The sequence below is a fragment of the Nyctereutes procyonoides genome, unplaced genomic scaffold (genome assembly GCF_905146905.1).
Source record: "Nyctereutes procyonoides isolate TBG_1078 unplaced genomic scaffold, NYPRO_anot_genome, whole genome shotgun sequence".
NCBI classification, from domain to species: domain Eukaryota; kingdom Metazoa; phylum Chordata; class Mammalia; order Carnivora; family Canidae; genus Nyctereutes; species Nyctereutes procyonoides.
This window is the reverse complement of record NW_026575129.1, coordinates 4,919,171-4,945,012: the sequence shown is the minus strand read 5'-3', so window position 1 is coordinate 4,945,012 and position 25,842 is coordinate 4,919,171. Positions and strand designations below refer to the sequence as shown.

Below are 25,842 nucleotides of genomic sequence, written 5' to 3'. Positions count from 1 at the left end.
AGCAGAGTAGTGTCCATTGATTGAACAAACAACTGAGAATCTCACACCACACAGGACATACAACTTCAGTTCTGCTCTAAGCAGCTAAAGGTTGTATTTCGTTTTTCCTTTGCTCACACAAGAAATTTGATACCTAATGTAAGATTTACAAAATGTTATTAAGCAATTTCATGTTAGCTGACTGGTAATGGAAAGAGAAAAGAGAAACTGCTGATGGAGGTTAGTTTTGGACAGAAAGATTAGGAGTCCGAAGGAAAGGAGAAATTGGTACTTTCCATTTTCTGACTTTCTATACAGTTTGAAAGTTTTTCTTTCTGTTCCCACATGTAGTGAATTTGCATAATACCCAGTTTCACAGTGGTTTACCATTGTGAAGGAAAAAAGGAAGGGAAGACTTTTATTTACCTGTGTTATTGCTTCTGTTATTTACCTTTGTATTATTTACCTCTGTGTTATTGGTGCCTTTTGACTGAGAGTCAGAGAAGGTCTCTTTTTAATTGGCATATTATTATGCATATTTTCTTTTACAGATACCCAGGTGTTCTTTCTGATGTCCAGGAGGAGAAAGGCATTAAGTACAAATTTGAAGTATATGAGAAGAACGATTAATGTGAAGATATTTTTTGATTTATTTCAAGTTAGTTCCCCCCCCCCACCAAACAATTCTATCTATATTTTAATATTAGAAAAAAAAAACTTTTGTTGACTCTAAGTCAATGGATAATGCTTTCTAAGCAGTGTGATTTTATTAATCTTAACTAGACCATATCAGACATCATTTGTGAAACATTTCTTGCTATAACTGTGTGTTGCCCATCAAGGACCAGTACCTGCCTAGGGTAGCATATCTACCAAGAGCCAAAGAGAGACAATCCCTGATAGCATGAGTTGAAACCAGGACTTACAAAGATAGGACTAGACAGATTTGTCCAGAACTCAGAAATGGGTTAAAAACAGAAAAGCGAGGGCTCAAATATTAAAAGAAAATTAGATCAAAATAGGAACTTTGATTTCCCTATCTATATCACACTTCTGAAAAAGTTCTGTTCATTCAGGAAATCAGTAAGTTGAGAACTCTAATAATTCCATAGGGATAGTAAAAAGGCAGGTAGGACACTACCTTTTTAAAGATTAAAAAGAAATGTCTGAGACCTCTAAAAACTGTTTTAGATCTTCAGTGAGATTCCATGGAATGTTATGATGTAAGAAGAATAGGCTGTTCCTTATAAAAAAGAATAATAACAGCACATGACTAAAATTAGAAATTAAGAAGGTAATGAATTGGAAATGGATAATGCTAGAAACCAAAATTATGAAGATGGAAACTAAATTAAACTTTGCTGAATTAAAAAATGAAAATTAAAACACATTTTACCCATCATGTTAGCAAAGATGTGGATTGTTAGGTATCCAAAGAAATACCTTTTTTTTTTTTTTGCCTTGTAAATTAATATAACCTTTTTAGAGTTTAAGTTAGCAATATCAATTAAAATTCACAATATTCTGGGTTTGGACCCAGGGCTTCCACTTCTAGATATTAATCCTAAATAAAGAGATGGACCTTGGTGGCTCAGTGGTTGAACATCTGCCTTGGCCCAGGGCGTGATCCTGGAGTCCTGGGATTGAGTCCCTACATGGAGCCCACTTCTCCCTCTGCCTATGTCTCTGCCTCTCTCTCTGTGTCTCTCATAAATAAATAAATAAATAAATAAATAAATAAATAAATAAATAAATAAATAAATAAATAAATAAAATCTTTTTTAAAAAATAATAAAGAGATGGACCCAAGAGTGTTTGTTACGCTATTTTTTTTAAAACTTGGAAACAGCCCAAATGAAGTCAATAAAGAAATAACCAATGGATGTGTCTATAAAATACTATCTGTAGCAGTTAAAAAGAATAAGGGACTGACAGAAAAATGCCAGACTGCCAAATAAAAAAAGTACAGTGCGTACAATACCTAAAGTGTTTAATAAGTATATGTAGTATGTGTAGGAAAATGCGTGCTGTAAACCATCGTGAGTATAAGAGTTGGACATGTGCCTATTGTGATTAGATTTTTTTGAAGTGCTGTGTGTTTTCATGTACAATTACTTAAGATAATAATTGAGCGCTGTAGTTCAGTAAAATTAGGATATAGGATATCAAGAGTGAAAAGGAACTTAACTAAAGTCTTCCATAGAGGAAGAAAAGATCACAGAAAAGGATGGGAATCCATACTGCATAATATTTACAAACCATAAGAAAACAAGGGCACTCTCTGCCAGGAGCATAAACAGCAAACCATTAGTATCCAGAATCTTTAGAACTCAGATATTGATGAGAAAGAAGCAAGCCATTTAGAGACGAAGAAACTCAAAAGGCTGATAAATACATGCAAAGAATACACACATATTGATATATGTATTCATTTAAAAAAATACCAAAATAGTTAACAGAGGCGGGGACCAACAAAAAGGTAACCACCAGAAGGAAAAGCTAAGAGAATGAAAATGCTTGGGGAGAAAGCAAGGGACTGTTTTTGCTGCTAGACTTTTGGAATCATTTGATTTTATTTAACATTTTTCATGTATTTCCTTAATAAAACAAGTGTTCCTTAATAAGTGGCACTGATTTATAAGTGCTGATGTCCTGTTACTCCTTGAACACCTCACATAAAATTTCAGACCCTTAGGGCAATTTATCTCCAGAGTCAGCTTAGAAATGTGGAGGAGAAAACATATCCTTAGTCAAGGGTTACACAACTTTACAAAGACTGACCACAAGGGAAATAATCAGGCTTTCTCTCGTCCCTGGTTTGTTCATCTTCCAAGACAGAAAATCTAGTGTCACTTATTCCAGGCTGATTTATGAAGCAGCACTGTAAAGTGATGATAATTTGAGGTCAAAATGTAAATATCCTGCACATGTGTTCTAAATATTCAGGTTAACCATTTTATGTTTCTGTGAGGTTGAAATTATGTAACGTAACCCATGTCCCAACAGACATCATTTCTCAAAAATGTCATCCCCATTACACCTATATGAGGGATGGGTTCCAGAAACTGTAGTGCAGGGGACCTGGGTGGCTCGACACAAGCCTCCGACTCCTGATTTCAGCTCAGGTCATGGTCGCAGGGTCCTGAGCTCCAGCTCTGCTGGCACGAGGCCTGCTTCAGATTCTCTCCCTCCCTCTCTGCCTGCCCCTCCCCCTCCATTCTCTCTCCCTCTAAAAAAAATAAATCCATAAAGGAGAATCTGCAGTGCAAACAAGCACTCTAGAGGATTCTGAAACCTACCCAAGGATGTAAATCACTGAGTTTTGGAGGCTTCTGCCCTCTAAGGAATGTTTAGTTCCTATCACTAGGGCATCTACGCAAAGCAAAATAGAAAAATGAATTGTAAGCCAACATGTATGAGATTGGAGAAAGTAAAATCGTAAAGATTACACCTCTGTTTTGCTGAAGCAAGTGAAGTAAAGATTTTCACAAGTATGTAATAAAAATACATATGAAAGTATTATCAGTAGTTCAAAGAGATCCACAAACGCAGGAGCGATGTCCTTTAAGGATACATATATATTAAACTAAACACTGTACAGGAAGTTACCTAAGTAGGCAACATGACTTTGTGAGGGAAAGGTTGGCCACCCAGCTGCGGCAAGGCTTCAGAAAAATAGTGATTTCTGAAAGATTGAAACTTGTGATCGAGGATGTTCCAGTTGGGGACAAAAAAGAAATACATAATTAAATGAGTATCAGGGATAGAATTAGAGATTCTAATGAAGAGGTATTGCTCACAAAGGGGATAGAGCCTCTGGCGAAGCCCACGGGAAAGAAGCCCACAAGCTCTGAAGAGCTATTCCCGTGGCAAAGGTGAAATCGCATCAGTGACCACTTCTAATTACGTGCTCCGCAGGAGACCTCCTGTGGGCTGGGAAGTTTTCCTCTCCATACGCTGACATTTCTGTTAAATCTCTTTACTCTTGGAACAAAAAAAGAGAACCAATCACATTGTTGTGTGGTGTTTCAAATAACTTTGCAGTCCATAATCAAAGTAGATGTGAAATTTATTATTGGATGATAATTTTTGGGTGGGCTGTGCTTCTTTGCCCCCAGGGCAAGACGACACAAACCCTGAAGGAATAGAGGGTTTGTCTGCAAAGAGAAGATTTAATGATACTGGAACTCAGGGAAAAGTGCAGAGAAGAGAATTTCTACTGCACCGAACCAGCCAAAATCATTTGGGAAGGCATCAAGAACGAGACTGCCCCTTTTTTCAGCCCCTGGTCATAGCCACCCTACAAAGGCCGATATCTTGCCGCAGGGTGGTCTTTGACTGCCTTTGCTCTTGGGTAGGTGGATTATCAAATCTTAAACTCAGGAGCTTCCCCCCAGCATTTCATTATGAACTATTTCAAGCACACAGAGATGTTGAGAGAATTGGAGTTAAGCACCCATTACCCATCACCTAGATTCTATCAGTGTTAACACCTTCCTAGCTCTGCTCCACCGCGCACGTAGCCAGCCAGCCAGCCGTCAGCGTGCACGTCATCAATGACAGTTCACTTGCAGATCTTAAGTGTGGCACTGTACAGGTTTTAACAAACCCCTGTTCCTACGTGACCTAAACCTCTGTCCCTCACCCTAGAAAACTCCTTCCCCCACCCCCCAAGGCAAGTGCTACTCAGTCCCCCAGCCCCCATGGGCAAGTGCTACTCCGGGTTTTTTTTTTTTCCTCATTATAGATTATTTTTGCCTGTTTCTGAACTTCATATGAATGGAATCCTACAGGATGTATGCTTTGGTCTGGCTTATTTCATTTGCATCGTTTATCTGAGAGTCACCCATGTGGCTGCACGCATTGTGGGTTTGTTCCTTTTCATAACTCATTAGCATTCCATTGTATAACTGCACCACCATTTATCTGTTCTCCTACTGATGGATATGTGGACTCTTAAAGTGGGATCTGAGGTTGGTATTGAAGGATCTAGAGAGGTGGTGGGGACTGAGGGTCGAGAGGAAGGCAGATGTATACTCCAGGCAGAGGAAAAACCATGAAGAAACTTCATCTCCAGACTCCAAAACCCAGGACAGAGCCTTACCAAGAAGGGTAGGTGTCACCAGGCCCCAGCTCCATCAAGTGCCAAGCACCTACTTCACCTTTGAGGCACTTCTCAATCTGTTCTTTCTCTCTCGCGCTCTTTTTTAAAGATTTATTTATTTGACAGAGAGAGAGAGCACAAGTGGGAGGGGCAGAGGGAGAGAGAGAGAATCCCAAGCAGACTCCAAGCCCAGAGCTTGTCTCAGGGCTCCATCTCATGACCCTGAACCTGAGCCAAAACCAACAGTATATGTTTAATAGACTGAATCACCCAGGCACCCCATTGTCTCTCATAACCACATCCAGTTTAGGTCTTTATTTCTCTCACTTTGACTATTGGGGTAACCTAAATTGGTGGTTTTTCAATCTCTGACCTCCCTCCCAAATAAACTATCATAAACATGACCACCAAAACAATCTCCCGGAACTGCACCTCTGATTATGCCACTCTCACCTCCTTCATGCCGACCCAGCTAAGACCCAACTCCTCTACAGATGGCATTGATCAACCTTTCCAGACTTATCATCTAAAATTTCTACTCCTGGGATCCCTGGGTGGCGCAGCGGTTTAGCGCCTGCCTTTGGCCCAGGGCGTGATCCTGGAGACCCGGGATCGAATCCCACGTCGGGCTCCCGGTGCATGGAGACTGCTTCTCCCTCTGCCTGTGTCTCTGCCTCTCTCTCTCTCACTGTGTGCCTATCATAAATAAATTTTTAAAAAAATTTTTTAAATAAATAAATAAATAAAATTTCTACTCGCTACATGTTACACACAAGCCATCTTCAGCAACTCACAAATCCCTAAATAGAGCCAAGCTTTGCCACACACATGCCCTTCCTTATGTAGTTCTCTCTGCCCATAATTGCTCATCTCTGTATCTTCCAGTCTAAGCCATATGAAGTCCTCAGAGTCCTGCCCAAATTCCTGCTTTCATGAAGCCTTTCTTCTTACCCTCCCCTGAATCACTCAGCTTTATCTGTGTTACGGCCGTTAACTGCAGCTTGCCTTACAGCTGCTCGTTATTCTCATCTCCTCGCTTTTATCAGTTAGGAATGATTTCAGCTGCAAGTACCAGAGAATTCAATTAACAGTGGCATAAACAGCTTCTTATCTTGATGAAGTCCCAATAGTTCATTTTTGCTTTTGTTTCTTTTGCCTTCATGGATGAATCTTGCAAGAAGTTACTGTGGCCAAGCTCAAAAAGGGTGTTGCCTGTGTTCTCCTCTAGGATTTTGATGGAATCTTGTCTCACATTTAGATCTTTCATCCATTTTGAGTTTATCTTTGTGTCTGGTGTAAGAGAGTGGTCTAGTTTCATTCTTCTGCATGTGGATGTCCAATTTTCCCAGCACCATTTATGAAGAGACTGTCTTTCTTCCAGTGGATAGTCTTTCCTCCTTTATCGAATATTAGTTGACCATAAAGTTCAGGGTCCACTTCTGGGTTCTCTATTCTGTTCCATTGATCTATGTGTCTGTTTTTGTGCCAGTACCACATTCACTCAGCATAATACCCTCCAGTTCCATCCACGTTGAAGCAAATGGTGGGTATTTGTCGTTTCTAATGGCTGAGTAATATTCCATTGTATACATAAACCACATCTTCTTTATCCATTCATCTTTCGATGGGCACCGAGGCTCCTTCCACAGTTTGGCTATTGTGGACATGGCTGCTAGAAACATCTTGGTGGGAATGTGAACTGGTGCAGCCACTCTGGAAAACTGTGTGGAGGTTCCTCAAAGAATTAAAAATAGACCTGCCCTACGACCCAGCAATTGCACTGTTGGGGATTTACCCCAAAGATTCAGATGCAATGAAACACCAGGACACCTGCACCCCGATGTTTCTAGCAGCAATGTCCACAATAGCCAAACTGTGGAAGGAGCCTCGGTGCCCATTGAAAGATGAATGGATAAAGAAGATGTGGTTTATGTATACAATGGAATATTAGCCATTAGAAATGACAAATACCCACCATTTGCTTCGACGTGGATGGAACTGGAGGGTATTATGCTGAGTGAAGTAAGTCAATCGGAGAAGGACAAACAGTGTATATTCTCATTCATTTGGGGAATATAAATAATAGTGAAAGGGAATATAAGGGAAGGGAGAAGAAATGTGTGGGAAATATCAGAAAGGGAGACAGAACATAAAGACTCCTAACTCTGGGAAACGAACTAGGGGTGGTGGAAGGGGAGGAGGGCGGGGGGTGGGGGTGAGTAGGTGATGGGCACTGAGGGGGACACTTGACAGGATGAGCACTGGGTGTTATTCTGTATGTTGGTAAATTGAACACCAATAAAAAATATTTTATTAAAGAATAAAAAATAAAAATAAAAACTGATGTGCATAAAAAATAAAAAAAATAATAAAAAAAAAACAGTGGCATAAACAAATTTGGATTTACTGGTTGTGTTTCTCTAGGTTTCTTCCCTCCAGATTGCAAGATGGCTACTACTGCTTCAGAAGTAAGCCCATGGTCACAGCAGAAGGAAGGGAGGAAGTGAGCAATGTCAGGCATATATTTCCCTTTCATCAGGAAAGCAAAACTAGCCCCAAATCCTCCATTTGAGTCTAATTCTAATGCATATCAGAATTTAGGATCACTGCCTTAAACTCTTGGTCTATTGTGGATCATTTTGTTTCCCCCACCCAAACAAAATCAAAGTTCTTGTGGCAAGGAAGCAGGGAGGATGGATATGAGAATACAATCATAAATTAAAAATATATAATATAGGGATCCCTGGGTGGCGCAGCGGTTTGGCGCCTGCCTTTGGCCCAGGGCGCGATCCTGGAGACCCGGGATCGAGTCCCACGTCGGGCTCCCGGTGCATGGAGCCTGCTTCTCCCTCTGCCTGTGTCTCTGCCTCTCTCTCTCTGTGACTATCATAAATAAATAAAAATTTAAAAAAAAAAAAAATATATATATATATATATAATATATAATCATAAAAATATACTAGATATTTTCTTTATTTTCAATAAATATATAAAAATAGGTAGTGTATTTTTTATTGAAATATAGTTAACACCCAGTGTACTATGTGTACAACATAGTGATTCAACAAGTCTGTACATTGTGCTGTGCTCACCACAAGTGTAGCTGCCATCTGTCCCCATACCACACTGTTATAACCTCACTGACTGTATTCCCCGTGCTGTACCTTTTATTCCCATGGCTTATTCATTCCATAACCAGAGGCCTGATCCCCCCGCCCCCACTCCCTTTTACCCATTTTGCCCTTCCCCTTACCATCTCCCCCTCTGGTAACCATCAATTTGTTTTCTGTATTTATAGGTCTGTTTCTGCTTTTTATTTATTCATTTGCTTTGTTTTTTTAGATTCCACATATAAGTGAATTCATAGTATCTGACCACTGTTTGAGTTATTTCACTTAGCATAATACCCTCTAGGTCCATCCATGTCATCTCAAATGATAAGATCTCATTATTTTTTATGGCTAATGTTCCACCAGTGTGTGTGTGTGTACACCTCTCTTTTTATCCATTCATCTATCCATTCATGGACACTTGGGCTGCTTCCATATCTTTTTTTTTTTTTGCTTCCATATCTTGACTATTATAAATAATGCTGCAATAAACCTAGGGATGCATACATTTTTTTTATTTTTCTATTTTTTAATCCTTGTTCTGAGGCCAAGAGATTTGGTGGACAGTTTTGAAATGCATCTTGCTTCTGGTAGGGGTCCTTGAAGTGTTTGAACCCAGAAGACTAAAAGGCATTAATGCTATTTGTTCTTTAATGGTTGTGAAAAATATAAGCAGAGTTCAGGTCTTCTTAGAAAAGAACTCCATATTTTAGGAAAGTGACTCATTCATGGGCAGAAACTAAATGTCTCATAAAGAATGGAATAAATAATACCATTCTTTGCACATAGAAATAATTTTATTATTTAGAGCCTTTTTTTAACATTACACACTGGGCTTGAATTTTAGTTTTTATATTACCTATATTCTAATTGCTTATGTCATTATATTTGGTAAAAAAAAAATGTTCTTCTATTGTGAGGTACATTCTTGTTTGGCTTTGCCATCTAGAATAGGAATAGCTTCCTATTCTATGGCCTTCCCCAGTAGGCCATAAGTAGCATAGACTTCTCCACATCCTCTCCTCAAAACGTACCCCTGAAAGGGCTTTGTTCCCAAGTGTGAGTGGGAAGGGGATCTGAACCCTGCAGTCCTTTAGTTGGTGACTGCTACTTGCTGACCCTCACACCACTCAGAGTTCTGTGTACCTCTCCAGGCAGCCTGACAACCTAACCGTCTTTCTCACTTCTCACCTCAACAGCACTTTGTGGCATTTGGGTTGAAATCAAGAATGTTGTCAATTCACTTACTACAGACTCAGGGGGCACAGAAAGCAGACTCATCCAGAATGAGTGGTTCTGAATTTCCAGCTTAAAAACCTTTAGCTAAGGACGCCTGGGTGGCTCAGCGGTTGAGCCTCTGCCTTCAGCTCAGGGCGTGATCTTGGAGTCCTGGGATCAGATCGGTCCCGCATTGGGCTCCCCCCGTGGGGAACTTGCTTCTCCCTCTGCCTGGGTCTCTGTCTCTCTCTGTGTCTCTCATGAATGAATAAATAAAATCTTAAAAAAAAAAAAACCTTTTAGCTATTACTCAAGTGCATATGTGTCATTGTATCGGTCAGATTTTTCCGTAGAAAGAGAACCAGTAAGAAATATATTTTAAGAGATTAATTTTAAGGAACTGACTCATACAATTGTCAGGGCTGGCAAGTCTGAAATCTGTAGGGCAGACCAGCAGGCTGGAAATTCAGCCAGGAGTTAATATTGGCTGGAAAATTTCTTTTCTGGAAAACCTATTCTTGCTCTTGATTAGATTAGGCCAGTTGTCAAGGGTAATATCCTTTACTTAAGGTCAACCGATTGTAGGTGTTAACTATATCTACAAAATACCTTCAGAGCAACACCTAGTTCTTGTGATTAAATCACCAAGTAGTATATCGAGCCTGGCCGACTTAAAATAGAAAATGAACCATCACAGTAATGATAATAATCAGAAAACGTCAATGTACTATATTCTGAGGAGACCCTCAGAATTATTTCATTTTCACATCAGAAAGTTTTTGAAAAAAGCCAACAGGCTCTTAAGCACTAAATGTCACGTTCGTGGGTCTATCAGAATGCTTTTTTCATAAAGCGTGTAGTTAAGTCTAAGCAGAATATCAACTCCAGTGGAAGATTTTTATTTATAATTGGATCTTAATTGTCTCCTTCTCCATAGTTCAGTGATTTTTCAAGCTTAGATTAAAAATGAAAGTTGAAGTCTAACTTTTAAGATTGCCTCCCATATGCTCCTGAAGATCCAGCTCCAATAGGACATCTCCCTCTTGTTTTTTATCAGTGCCTCCAGATATCTGCAGCTTCAAGAGGCATCTCTTTGGCAAATCTAATCTGAAAATATTCACAGTGCTGGCCTTCAGCTCTGCAAACTTTTGACAATAATGGACATTAAGTGAAATTTGTCAAAATCTGTTTCTTTGCATAGCCTGTGGATTGTGAGTGATTTCTGGGAAATGTTGATTAACGATAAACTCTTTTCCGTTGGTTTCAAAAGGTGATCCCCCCCCCTCCCCACCTCCTGCTGTACCAGGTAGGTAACAGTCAAGTAGAGGCATCTCTGCAGAGAAATGAGGGGGTGAGCCAGCCCCTCTGGGCCCACCATTCTCATTGCCTAAAGTCATGATCCTGCCCATTCAGAGCTGTAAAAGCAGTGGCTGCCAGGAGCATTGGAGAGCCTGCTGCCCTCACAAGCAGGTGTGTGGGGTGCAATGAGGGGAGCTTCAACATATTGTGTGTTAACTTTTCAATACAATTTCTAAAGCCGAGGAAGAGGGCAGAAAAACATCCAGGCGTCATCACGAGTCAGCCCTCAGATCTGTCCTTGAGTCATTCCCCTAAGTGCTACTTGGTAATTGCCTCCCTGGGAACCTGCAGAAACAGCTCGTGGGAAAGAGCGATTTGCACCTAGAGCACATTCATCAGCTTCTGTGTCGAAAGGCCACACGCGGCTAGAAACCAAGATCTTGGCATTCTTTGCACACGGCTTTGAGACTTGAAGGGCAGAAGCCCACGTGCTCGAGGGGCCACCAAGCCTGGTGGCAGGTGGAGGTGGTGGAGGGGGCGGCGGAAATCCTGGGGATTTGCAATAAAAAAGCGGAGAAGGCGGCCCCCTGTACAAATAAGTACCCATCAAAGGCCTAAATTGGGTTTCTTGGGCCTCTCCTACTGGTCTAGCTTAAATTGAGAGGGGATTTGGTTTGCCTCACTGGCTGTTTCCTCCCACTTATATTCATAATTACTGCTTTTCTCATTTTCATTAAAATACATTTAATATGCACCATTTTGGCATGACCCTCTGCTAGAATGTGCACAAAGACAATGTCCCCAAGCCCTGGAATTGCAGAAAGAGCAGTGAACTCAAGAGAGGAGAGGCCTGGGTTTCGATCCTGGGTCCACCTAGGGAACATTCATTAAAAACCTTAGCTGTGGGGAGGCCTCGGTGGCTCAGCGGTTGAGCTCAGGGCCTGAATCCCAGGGTCCTGAGACCGAGTCTCACAGGCTCCTCATGGGGGAGCCTGCTTCTCCCTCTGCCTGTGTCTCTGCCTCTCTCTGTGTCTCTCATGAATAAATAAATAAAATCTTAAAAAAAAAAAGAAAAAAAAAAAAACCTTAGCTGCAAGGAACAAACCCTCATCGTGACTACCTCGGGTGGGACAGAGAGTGTTGACTGTAAAGACAAACACACATGGAATGGGAATGCGAGGGCCGCCTGGGTGGCTCAGTGGTTGAGTGTCTGCCTTTGGCTCAGGTCGTGATCCTGGGGTCCTGGGATCAAGTCCCACATTGGGCTCCTTGCAGGCTGCCTGCTTCTCCCTCCCTCTCTCTCTCTCTCTTTGTGTGTGTGTGTCTTTCATGAATAAATAAATAAAATCTTTTTAAAAAATGGGACTGTGAAGGACATTGGGAACAGGGGCGCTCTGCTGGTTGTCAGTTGTGATTTCTTTCCTGCTGTGTCTGATTTGCATTGCGCACCCCTTGTAACTCCAGCCTGCCATCTCCAAAGGCTTCTGTTTGGGATCCCACTCCTAACTCATCATCTTCTCTATTCCTTTTCTTTTAGTATTTTCTTTTTAAGTAATCTCTATACCTAACATGGGGCTCAAACTCACAACCCCAAGATCAAGAGTTGTATGCTCCTCCCACTGAGGCTGCAAGGCATCCCTCTTCTGTTTCTTAATTCAAATTCTGAAGGGGTAATATGATTGTCCCCCCTCATCTCTTACAGTCAGGCCTTATAATAGCCCAATCAGGATTGGCTGCTTGGGGACAAAGGCCCTCCCCTGGTCATCCAAGTGCATGGAGCAGCCTACTTCCCCTCCTTTCTAAATGGGGTACAGCAGACCAGGCACTCTGAAGCTTGGCTTGTCCAACACTTGCACAAGTTATTCACCCTCCCCAGGACCTCGGTTCTTCCACTGCCTTATGATGGTAGCTAGCGCCTGTCCCAGCCCACAGAGTTATCACTCGTGCACTCGGAAATCATTGAGCTTCTATATAAAGCACTTCTGTTGAGCACTTTCCAGGGACTGCACTCAGCAACGGGAATATAGGCGTGAACAAAACTGATGCACATCTGCCCACATGGAGTTTACGGTCCAGGATCAAACAAGAGTGTATCTGTGAAAACACAGCCCACACCCTCCCACTGCAACCCCACTGCAGATCCAGTTTTAAGATTCCTTCCTTCATTTTTTCATTCATTAAAAATTCTACTTTTTTAAGATTTTGTTTATTTACTCATGAGAGACACAGAGCAGAGATACAGGCAGAGGGAGAAGCTGGCTGCCTCAACCACTGAGCAACCTAGGCACCCCCAAAATTTCTTAAGCATCTCCATAAGTCACACTGGCACTTGGAATCCAAAGATAAATTATACATGGTTTCTGATCTCCAGGAGCTCATGGTTCCTTTGCAAAGCCAACAGTGATGGTACAAAAGCACAAATTAGCAGGTAGAGTAGGGGATGTGGGAAAGGAAACCTCAGCTTGGCTGAGAAAGTCAAAGGAGGCTTCCCAGAGGAGGTAACACTTTGAGCTGAGATTTAAAAGATGAAAAGGAGTTTGTCAAATATTCAACCAGTGGAGAGGGTCTTGGTTGAAGAATGACTATGGATAGTCCAACAACCAAAGAAAATGACAGGCAAAGTAAAGAAGTCATAGAGACTATGGAGAGTTCCAAAATAATAGAAACATGTTCCAAGTGCTAGAACACAAAGTTTACGAAGTATGGCAAGAGGCCAAATTATCATAAAAAATCTTGGATGCCTTGCTAAGTAGTTTAATTTGACCTCATGTCCTATGAGAAGTCATGAAAGAATTTAAAGTAGTGGATTAATCTCTGTAATTAATCTGAATCACCTCAGGTTAACTTTTTACAGCGAGCATGAAAGAGGACAGAGTAGGTCTGGAGGCAGTAGAAACACAGATAAAACAGTCTCAAGAAGGGATTTCAAAGACCTGAACTGATGAGGCAATGGTGGGTAGGAGAGTAGGGGAGCATCTACAGAGAATTCTAGAAGGTAGAATTGACAGGGCTTGGTGATTGCTTTGTCAGTTGATCAATCAATACTCTTGGAAGTACGAAGAGAAAGGATGAGAAGATCACTCCCATGTTTCAAGCCTGAAGCACTAGAGAGAGAGGGGTGCCAAAGCCCAGAGAGGGGGTCCAGAAAGGAAGCAAGCAGGGAAATGCTAATTTGGGCAGGTGGGGTTTGAAGCACCTCTGGACTGTGCAGGGCTGGTCGGTGGCTCTACAGTCTAAAGGCCTGTTGCTCAACACTGGAGGCTGGATGGAGGTCTAGACATGGAGACATTGAAACGTGGAAGCATTGGACATGACGGGTCCAGAGGAGGTGCAGTGTGAGAGTGAATGGTTAGGGACCACGGGTGGACATATGTCTGCAGAGTGAGGACAGTGAAGGGAGGCCCACTGTAATTCGAAGAAAGCCCACCCGCCCTAAGACAAGCTGCTCACTCCTGTCCTGCCACTTAGGAGTTAAAGACAGAGACAGAATAAATCATTATTTCCTGCCAAAGTTTAGTGGTACTCTGTCTTCACGAAGAATTTGATTTGGCACAGGATAAGGATACTCTGCAGACTCAAAGTTTGGGGGGCCCGGGGGAGTGCACTAGGGTGGATGGGTGTTCTCTGAAAGACTCAGTCATGGGCTCCATGAAGCTCTGACTCGGTCCCCAATCCTACTGCTCTGCCGTCCCCACTGTGGACGCAAGAAACTGCACTGGGAAACCTCTGTCCTAAAGAAGAACTTCAGAGGGAGGAAAACACGTACTTACGGGCTAGCTCTAAGGTGAGACACCAATGGATCAGAGGCTGAAGACAGAAGTGAGAAAGGTAAGTGATGGAGACTGAGAACACCCCCGAGGGCTCCAGAGGAGGAAGGAAGGCCCTGGTCTTGGAGAGAAGGTGCAAGAAGGAAGGAATCAGGAGGGCGGCCCACCTCACAAAGGAGGTGACATGGGTAAAGTGAAATAATCTTACTGTATGCCATGGGATGGGTTTTTTTTTTTAAAGATTTTATTTATTCATTCATGATAGACAGAGAGAGAGAGAGGCAGAGACACAGGCAGAGGGAGAAGCAGGCTCCATGCACCGGGAGCCCGGCGTGGGATTCCCGACGTGGGATTCGATCCCAGGACTCCAGGATCACGCCCTGGGCCAAAGGCAGGTGCCAAACCGCTGAGCCACCCAGGGATCCCCATGGGATGGCTTTTTAGACCCATTTAGACATACATGCAGCCTGTAACCACCACCCACATCAAGATATAAGACATTTGCAACATCTCAGAAAGTTCCATGATAACGCTTCTCAGTCTACATCACACACGCACACGGTTCTAACTCCCATTTCATTTGATTAATCTTTCCTGTGAATTCATCTGACTTCTGTGTCTGATTTTCTTGGTGTCTGACCTCTTTTTGCTCAGCATAATGGCTGTGACATTCATCTTTATTGCTGCATGTATCGATAGCGGTTTTTTAACTGTAGAGTAGGACATTGTATGAACACAGCACATTATCTTTTCTATTCTCCTGTCAGCGGAGATTTGGGTTGTTTCTAGCTTGGCATTATGAATGATTCCCATGCATAACTTTGGTGGGCACACACACTCTACAGTAGACTTGCTGAGTCATTGGGCAGGCATACGCTTAGCTTCATTAGAGAGCACCAAAGAGTTTTCCAAAGTGATTGTACCAACTTTATTCTCACCAGCAATATATGCAGCATACACGATTTCCAGAATCCCATCAATTCTTGGATTTGTCATCTTTTTAATTTTAGCTATTTTGATGAGTGTGTGATGGTATTTCATTATGGTTTTAATTTGTATTTCTCTTATAACCAATGATGATGATGTTGACTTCCTTTCCATATGTTTATCAGTCATTTGGGAATCATTTTTTTATAAAATGATTATTAATGCTTTTGCTCATTTTTTAAGCTTTAGTTGTTTGTATTTTTTGTTTATTTTTGGTGATTTGTAGTTCCATATATTCTGGATATAAGTCAGCTGTAAGCAGTGGAGCTATCTTCTCAATCTGTGGCTTTCTTTTACTTTCTTAATTGTGTCTTCTCATGAATAGACATTCTTTATTTTAATGAAGTTCAATTATCAGGGGGTTTTTTTCTTTTATGATTAACAGTTTACTGTTTCAGAATTGTTAGCATCTCTACATTCAGGAAGACTCTTTCCTCTGTTGTCTTTTAGAGATTTTATGGTTGCACTCCACACAATCCAGGTCTATGATCCACCTGAAATTAATTTTTGTATATGACATGATATGGGATCAAGTTTCCTTTTTTTCTTCTACATAAATATCCCATTCCTCCAAGGCCGTCTAGGAAAAGTTATACTTTCCCTTACTGAAACTGCAGTGGTGATTTATCATTATCAAGGGACAATGTATGCTTGCATATATTTCTAGACCCTTCTATTCCATTGATCTACTTGTCTTTCCTTAAGCTAATACCATACCATCTTGATTATTCTAGCTTTATTGTAAGTCTTGAAATCTTACAGTATAAATCCTTTAAATTTGTTATTATTCAATATTGCCTTGCCTACGGTTTGCAGTTCCACATAAATTTTAGAATCACCTTGCCAATTTCCACAAAAATACGTGCTGGGATGTTGATTGGAATTATTATGAATCTGAAGATTAATTTTTGAGAGTTAACATCTTTCCATTTATTTATAGGTATTTAATTTTTCTCATCAGCATTTTATAATTTTCAGTGTAGAGGAGAGTTCTTACACATCTTTTATCTGGTTTATTTCTGGGAATTTGCTGCTTTTTCATGCATAGTATTACAATTGATATTTCTTACATTTTACTTTCATTTTCTGTTAATAGAAATGATTTCTGCACAATGAACTTACATCAAGAGATCCTAAAAAAAAAAAAAAAGAGATCTTGCTGAATTTTGTTATTCTAATGGTTTATAGATTGTTTGGGGTTTTCTTGGTAGATATATAATCATGTCATTTATAAAGACAGCTTTCTTTTTTCCATTACAATCTTTAGATCTAGGGCAGCCCAGGTGGCTCAGCTGTTTAGCACCGCCTTCAGCCCAGGGCCTGATCCTGGAGACCCGGGATTGAGTCCCACATCAGGCTCCCTGCATGGAGCCTGCTTCTCCCTTTGCCTGTGTCTCTGCCTCTCTCTATGTGTGTCTCTCATGAATAAATAAATTTTAAAAATTAAAAAAAAACAATCTTTAGACCTATTATTTCTTTTTCTTCCTTATAATTCTGGCTACAATTTCCAATTATTTTCATACTTTTCTGTAGGTACAATATAATCCAAAAAAGTTTTAAGATTTTATTAATCTATTTGAGACAGAGAAAGACAGAGAGAGAATGTGTTGTGGGGAAGGGCAGAAGGAGAGAGAAACAAAAAGGCAGACCTCCTATTGAGCAAGAGGCCTACACAGGGCTCAATCTCAGGACCCTGGGATCATGACCTGAGCTGAAGGCAGACACTTAACCAACTGAGCCACCTAGGTGCCCCCCAAATTTTTTAACATCGTGGTATAACTGAGTTAGAAACTAAAACGACATAACCAAATGTAACGCATGAAACCTGACTAAATCTTAGTTTTCTTGTTTTTTTTAAGATTTCCATTTCTTTTTTTTTTTTTAAGGTTTTTATTTATTTATTTATTTATACATGGGAGACACAGAGAGAAAGAGGCAGAGACATAGGCAGAGAGAGAAGCAGGCTCCATGCAGGGAGCCCATGTGGGTCTTGATCCCGGGACTCCAGGATCACACCCTAGGCTGAAGACAGATGCTCAACTGCTGAACCACCCAAGCGTCCCTGAATCTTGGTTTTCAAAAATTTATAAACTGTATGTTTGGGCAAATTTGAACCTGATCTGAATATTAAATGATTGAATGGAATTGTTAATTTCCTTGAAAGTAGTTGTTAATTTTCTTGAAAATAATATCATAGTTATGTAGAAATGCACTATTCTTAGGAAATAAATGAGTATTGAGGGTAATGTTAATCATGACAAGGATTTTTAAATAGTTTAAAAATGTGTATGTGTGCGTATGTGTGCGTGTGTGTGTGTGTGTGTGTGTGTGTGCAGAGACAGAGAGAAGAGGGATGCCTGAGTGGCTCAGCGGTTGACCATCTGCCTTTGGCTCAGGGTGTGACCCCAGGGTCCCAGGATCGAGTCCCACGTTGGGCTTGCTGCATGGAGCCTGCTTCTCCCTCTGCCTGTGTCTCTGCCTCTCTCTGAGTATCTCTCATGAATAAATAAAACCTTTAAAAAAAAGACACAGAGAAGGCAGATATGGCAAAATGTTAACAATTCTTAAATCTAAACAGAGATTTGTGCACAGGCTTAAAAGGGCTTCCATGGGATCCCTGGGTGGCTCAGTGGTTTGGCGCCGCTTTCAGTCCAGGGCCTGGTCCTGGAGACCTGGGATCGAGTCCTGCGTCAGGCTCCCTGCATGGAGCCTGCTTCTCCCTCTGCCTGTGTCTCTGCCTCTCTCTCTCTCTCTGTGTGTGACTATCATAAATAAATAAAAATTTAAAAAAAAAAGGGCTTCCATGATCCCCGCCTCATGGTGTTCATGCTCTATGTGATTTATCCTTGAGTGAGAGCAGGACCTATGACTTGCTTCTAGACAATAAAATATGGTGAGGGGGCCAGGATGTAAATTTTTATGCACATGATTATGTAATTAAATTACATGAGACTGGCTTCTGTCTGAATGGAGTCCCCCAATCCCTTGCTATCTTTGAGGAAGTAGCTGGTCATGGATCTCAAAGGAACTGTAGTGACCTCTGGGAGCTAAGGTTGGCTTCCAGCTGACAGCCAGCAAGAAATCAAAGCCCTCAAAGAACTGAAGTCTGCCAACAACCTGAGTGAACTTAGATCCTTTCCCAGTCAAATCTCAGAAGAGACCAAAGCCATAGTGAACACCCTGTGCAGCCCTGTGAAACCCTAGGAACAGGACCCAGCTAAGCCATGCCCAAGATCCTGGCTCACAGAAATTGTGAAATAACAAATTTGTATTGCTTTAGGCTGCAAGTTTATGACAATGCTTTTGTGCAGCAATAGAGAACTAATACAATTAATAACTGTGTATGTCAACTGGGCCACGAGGTGCTCACATATATTTGATCAAACATTATTCTGGATGTTTCTGTGAGGGTGTTTTTGGATGACATTAACATTTAGGGGATCCCTGGGTGGCTCAGCAGTTTAGCCCCTGCCTTCGGCCCAAGGTGTGATCCTGGAGATCCAGGATCGAGTCCCGCATCGGGCTTCCTGCATGGAGTCTGCTTCTCCCTTTGCCTGTCTCTCTCTCTCTCTCCATGTCTCTCATGAATAAATAAGTAAAATCTTAAAAAGCAACAAACCCACATTTGAATAGGTAGACGGTTTACTCCCCCCCTCAAGTGGGTGGGTCTCATCCAATCAGTTGAAGGCCTAATAGAATGTAAGGTTGATATTGCCCCAGTTAAGAGAAAATTGTTCCTGCCTGTCTGCCTTCAAAGTAGGATATCAGGTTGTTGCTGCTTTTAGACTTGAACTGAAATACTGGTTCTTCCTGGATCTCAAGCATGCTGGCTTTTGAATAAGGACCATACATAATATCAGCTCTCCTGGTTTTCAGGCATTGGAGATCCATAAGGATATACAGATTTCACTGCAATATTCTTTTCAACTTTTCTACATGTTTGAAAATATTCAAAATAAAAATTGGCAAAAATATTCTAAAGTCATGAAATATCAGGAGACAGTAAAGATTCACTAGATTTTCTCTCTCCCTTATTCTCAACATTCTCAACCTCCCCCCTTTCCCTTTTTCCTAAGTTAATCTGCTTTATTTAATAGGAGATTTTAAAACACAAAACAGACACTATAGTTAAACATAAATAATAAATCTACCCCCATTTTTGTGCAGACTTATGATTTATAAACTTCACACTGAGTAGGTTTGGCCTTAACCTTTGTTCTGCAAATGTTTCAGAATTATTTTCTACTGCCACATTACAAGATAAATGTCAGTCTAAAAGAAGGCTTTTTTATAAAACTCAACAGCTTCACAGATGGTTTCTAATTCATAGTCCTAAAAGACTACATTTTGGGGGGTTGTAAATAATTTCAAAAGCTCTTCAAAATAATTTCAAAAACCAGAGCATAATGTTACTCTTGATGCTGTGTGAGGTCAATTAAATAAACTCAGACACTATCCTCCAGGAGCTATTAAGCAAACTGAGAAAATTACATAAAAGTAAGGTTTTAACTAGTATTAATATAATCACATTTTTCAGAAACCTCAATCAATACACATGACCAAATGGCTATCTTGCCTCTTGTTTCCCTGATGTGACTTGACAGTCTATACAGAAGGTAAATAGGGTTAGCCAGACACAAATGATGCAAATATGCTTCATTTTTTTCTGAAAAAAAAATACATTAAGGAAAACTATAAGCACTGAGATTATATTTTTAAGGAAGTCTGTTACATAGTAGAGCAGCGGGGTTTTCCACGCTAGCTGCACATTATTTTTTTTAAGATTTTATTTATTTCTTTATTCATAGAGACACACACACACAGAGAGAGAGGCAGAGACGCAGGCAGAGGAAGAAACAGGCTCCACACAGGGAGCCAGACATGGGACTCGATCCAGGGTCTCTAGGATCACACCTCGGGCTGCAGGCAGCGCCAAACCACTGCGCCACCAGGGCTGCCCCTAGCTGCACATTAGAATCATCTGGGGAGCTTAAAGTGCTGATGCCTGAGTTCTCACCCTCTCATCCCAGAGAGCCCAATTATGGTCTGATGTGTGACCTGGGTATCAGGAATTTTAACTTCCTTCTTTGCTTCCTTCCTTTCTTCCTCCTTGCCTCCCTTCCTCCCTTGTTAAATCCTTCCAATGTTTATTGAATAGTGAATGGTTGCCAACATTGCCAAGATCTGCAACTCCCTCACCCAGATGCCCCTCCCAGCCATCCCATGAGAAGGAAGCCCCAAACCCCACCACCCCAGATGCCCAAGTAGCACAGGGCTGGAGGATACAGGGACATGGGGAAAAGTGGGGGAGAGGAAAGAGTAATGCAGGCAGGGTGCAGAGATATACTCCAGGGGCCGGGGACACACACACACAGGTGTGTGCATGCACATAGGTACCAGGGGCATCTATGTCTGCCTCCACCCAGTGGCCACGGGGATATTAGGGAAAACTGAGGTATTTATAAGACATTTCAGTCCTTCCTGTCCTGAAGCATCTGCCACAAAGGGCTGGGCCAAGGTCACAGACTCTGCCTTCAGGGCACATTAGGCCTGAGCCAAGGTGGCCTTGATTTCAGCCACCAGCTTCAGAAGCTTGCTCTCCATGTCCATGTAGCCATCACCTGTGTTCTTGGAGTGAACCAACATCCCTGCTACCATCACTTCAGAGAGGCTGGTGGCCTGAGGAGTCCTCTCGCCTCAGATGTCCAAGCATCCAGGGGACTCATCTTCTAACTTCTTCTTGAGCTTAAGACGAAAGGGCAGGTCAGTAGGTTAAGCATCTGCGGGAGGCTGAGGTTATGATCCTAGTGTCCTGGAGATCCAGCCTCATTTGGCTCCCTGCTCTCCAGGGGGTCTCTCTCTCCCTCTCCCTCTGCCCCTCCCACCCATGCGCTGCCTCTCTCACTCTCTCACTCTCTCTCAAATAAATAAAATCTTAAAAACAAATAAAGGCCCAAATATTATTATAAAAAAACCAACAAGATACCAACATTTGTGGCCTGGAGCACCACAATGAATGACTATGTTGGTGAGGCCCTGGCTGGGGACAGCCCCATGGGCTGGTGAGAGCCAGCGAGCTCCCCTGCTCTGGGACCACTGCACAAATTTGGATTTTTAGGTTTTGTTAGTGGTACCGTTGCACAACAAGGTTTAGGAATTATTGTAGTAGTGGCTCATTACATATTGAGTCAGTTATTTACATATCCTTAGACTACATTAGAAACCAATTTGAATCAACGGTACTCCACGATGGTACTCTATAATCTCGGCTGCTTGTGCTACACCAACAGGCATAAACCTGGGACCCCTGGGTGGCTCTGCGGTTGGCGTCTGCCTTCGGCTCAGGGTGGGATCCTGGGTCCCAGGATCGAGTCCCACGTGGGGCTCCCTGCCTGGAGCCTGCTTCTCCCTCTGCCTGAGTCTCTGCCTCTCTCTGTGTCTCTCATGAATAAATAAATAAATAATCTTTAAAAAATGCATAAACCTAGAGTAAAAAAGGATTGAAGATAGAGAAAAGGTTCAAAATGCTGTCAGGTTAGGAACAGCTATAGCAACAGGAGATGCTGAGTCTGAAAAGAAGGACCTGGAAACATGAGTGCTGCCTTCACATACTGAAAGGCCCTCCCAAGGACAGAGATCATAGAAGATAGCTGGAGCAAGCTAGACTTTGGCACAATGTAAGACTTTGTTAAAAAGTAGTGTTCTCTGGATATTAACTGGGTTCCTTGACATTGTGAGTAACTGGTCACTGCAGGAGTTCAGACACTGCCTTTTTGAGTTCTGGGCCAGGTTGTTGCAGAGGAACTGCTGTGCCAGGCACTTTAGTGAGCATATTTATTATTTTTCAGCCATCTAATATCTCTTGGATCTTTTCCTAGTCATAGCATCCTCGTTTTCTTTGAAGACTGATTCTTCTCACACTTTCAGTTCTGGTAGAGCTGACTCTGTGTAGCACTAGAGGAAGAACTCTGATCCACACCAACCAACTGTGAATACTGCTTCTCCCTACACAGTCACTGGCTCAAAAATGAACACATAACCCAAGCTGAGCCAATCAGAGGCCATGGAATCAAACCCTGGGAATTCTGCTTACATTTTTAAAGACTTTCTTCCACGAGACTTAAAACTGGGAGAATGTGATGTGGAAAATAGGAACTCAGAGAAAATGAAGAGAATTTCAAAATGATCTTACTAATAGTCATAGATAATGTAATAAACAAGATAATGAAACAAAAGCATGAGGCTGTAGGAAAAAAAAAATTCAGGTGCCAAAAAAGAGTTCTTGGAAATTAAAGTGTATGATGTTAGTTCTCATAAACACACACACACACACACACACACACACACACACTCACAACATCGGGATGCCTGGGTGGCTCGTCAGTCGGGCGTCTGCCTTTGGCTCAGGGTGTGATCCCAGGGTCCCAGAATCCAGTCCCACTTCGGGCTCCCTGCAGGGAGCCTGCTTCTCCCTCTGTCTGCACCTCTGCCTCTCTCTGTGTGTCTCTTGTGAATAAATAAATAAAATCTTTTAAACAAAAATCAATGATCAATGTATCACGGGTATGCTTAAGCCATCCTTAGCAGCATACTCCAATCAATAGACTGCCTGATTAGCCACCTTTTATGATACTACTGAGCTGCCTGGTTCTGCTGGCAACTGTGTATATGAAGTGCTTTCTTTTGATATTTTCAGTAAATTCCATTGTTAAAAATTAATAAATAAAAATGTTTAATTAGTAATGAAAAAAATCTCTTATAAGTTGAAAGATAAATCTGAGAAAATCCTCCCCAAAGTACGAAAGACAAAAATTATATACATCAGTAATCCAAGGGGATTGAGATGCTAAAACTACAAGATGCAAAAAAACAGAATAGAGAAAATGGAAACAAAGGATCAAAGAAATAATAAAAGAAAAACTTTCGAGGATTGAAGGACAGGAGTATTCATAGTAAAAATTCATTGAAACAAAGCAAAAAGGGCAGCCCTGGTGGCGCAGTGGTTTAGCGCCGCCTTCGGCCCAGGGCATGATCCTGGAGACCCAGGATCCAGTCCCACATTGGGCTCCCTGCGTGGAGCCTGCTTCTCCCTCTGCCTGTGTCTCTGCCTCTCTCTCTCTCTGTGTCTCTATGATAAATAAATAAAATCTTTAAAGAAAAGAAAAGAAAAAAAGTCCTTTAAAAAAAAAGAAACAAAGCAAAAAATAAATGTAAAAGACCCACACTAAGGTCCACCATCATCTCTGAAGGTAAATTCTTATTATCATAAGACTTGGAAGAAAATAAAAATAAAAATGTGAGAGTGAAGAAAGCTCTTACCCAGACTCTGAAAAGCAAATCCTTTTTTTACATTTTTAAAAAAGATTTTAGGGGATCCCTGGGTGGCGCAGCGGTTTGGCGCCTGCCTTTGGCCCAGGGCGTGATTCTGGAGACCCGGGATCGAATCCCACGTCGGGCTCCCGGTGCATGGAGCCTGCTTCTCCCTCTGCCTGTGTCTCTGCCTCTCTCTCTCTCTCTGTGTGTGACTATCATAAATGAATAAAAATTAAAAAAAAAAAAAGATTTTATTTATTTATGAGCGAGAGAGAGGGAGAGAGAGAGAGAGAGAGAGAGAGAGAGAGAGGCAGAGACACAGGAAGAGGGAGAAGCAGGCTCCATGCAGGGAGTCCGACATGGGACTCGATCCCGGGAGTCCTGGATCATGTCCTGAGCCAAAGGCAGGCGCTCAACCACTGAGCCACCCAGGGATCCCATGAAAAGCAAATCCAAGCAATGCCTTGCTTTCATGGTACATATGTCTCTTAAAGCTTAAAAAAAATCATTAAAACATTTTAAAAGCTTGGTATTTTAAGAGATTTTATAGCAACTTCCTTTGTAAACATGACAACCAGGATTCCCTGATCTAAAAGAGACTAGAAGATATAGATGACACAAGAAAGGGAACAGGAAAACCGCCTTCCCTTAGAACTCTGTCTAGTGGATAGTGAAGGCCTATAACCCTGGAATACCATATGTGATGAACAAATTTCTCATGATGACTTCTTCAAGTTCCAAAATTGGCTCAATAAAGGATTTAATACAAAAAATTTTGAGTGCTTTAATTGTGTAGAAAATCTATAATAGAGCCAATTATAAAAATTTCCAAAACGACAATAACAAGTTTTATTTATTTATTTATTTATTTTTAATATTTTTTTCATTTATTCATGAGAGACAGAGAGAGAGGCAGAGACACAGGCAGAGGGAGAAGCAGGCTCCATTCAGGGAGCCCGACGTGGGACTCGATCCCGGGTCTCCAGGATCAGGCCCCAGGCCAAAGGCAGGCGCCAAACCGCTGAGCCACCCAGGGATCCCCCAATAACAAGTTTTAATGGTATGTTTCTACTGATGATGTATTTATTCACCCTCCAATTTTTTAAATACTGTTAATTCATTTTGTGGTGAAAAATTAAGCTCCTTTTCTTTTTCCTTTAAAATAATTGGCCTCAAGTACAAAATGATAACTTCAATTCATTTTGTTTATTCTCATGACATGTTCCAAGATAATTTTGTGAACACCTAAGTGTTCCATTTAGTATTAGAAGAAGTAAAATGTTAAGGATGTTTAAGCTCTGTAAAGTTGAATAGAATAGCATTTGAATGACAGGATATAATTACAGATCACTAAGGATATGGTACAAAATGTACCGATTCCCACCTCTTCATACTTAGCTAAGAACAGAACACTTTAGTAAGATATGAGATTAATAAAATATCATAAGAAATAATAATTCTGGAAGAACTAAAGAACTGAAGAACTAGTTAGAACTACCACAGCTGGAAGAATTATTACTAAAATATAATAAAAATCTGTATCAATCCTAATGGACTAGTTGTTCTAGTTGTGGTCATTCAATTGATCTGCCTTTTATTTTCATGTTATTGTTTCCAAGAATATGTGTCCAAATACTACATCTAAATTTATAAGATGCCAATGGGCAAATATCATATCCTACATATATCCCTATCTTTGCTCAATATCTCCTTAATGCAGGGCAGCCCTGGTGGTTCAGTGGTTTAGCACCGCCTTCAGCCCGGGGTGTGATCCCGGAGACCCGGGATCCAGTCCCACATCGGGCTCCCTGCATGGAGCCTGCTTCTCTCTTGGCCTGTATCTCTGCCTCTCTGCCTCCCTCCCTCTCTCGCTCATGAATCAATAAATAAATTAAAAAAAAAAAGATCTCCCTAATGCAGAGCCTAGACAAGGTTTGGAAATAGATAGTTTGGGATTGGATCCTAGGAAGAGGAAATGAGAAAATAAAGCAGGAAAGGATGAAAATTCTTTAGAGTGCATTCTCAACATCACTATAGGTCTTTGGGGCCTAAAATTAGAGGTGGC

The 25,842-nt window shown here is 41.4% G+C and overlaps 1 protein-coding gene across 5 annotated transcripts in view; it reads left to right on the top strand.

Moving 5' to 3' along the window:
* Nucleotides 1-7,910, top strand: part of DHFR (dihydrofolate reductase) — a 29,195-nt gene extending 21,285 nt beyond the window's left edge. For 2 of the 5 annotated variants that reach the window (XM_055342294.1, XM_055342296.1), the window contains one exon: nt 7,508-7,806. In XM_055342294.1, the coding sequence (XP_055198269.1) occupies nt 7,508-7,655 (148 nt within the window). In that variant the 3' untranslated portion in view covers nt 7,656-7,806. Of the gene's footprint in view, nt 1-530; nt 1,566-7,507 lie in introns of those variants that run through there. The other 3 variants (XM_055342298.1, XM_055342295.1, XM_055342297.1) reach the window with 2 other exon arrangements.
* Nucleotides 7,911-25,842: the final 17,932 nt, after the last annotated feature.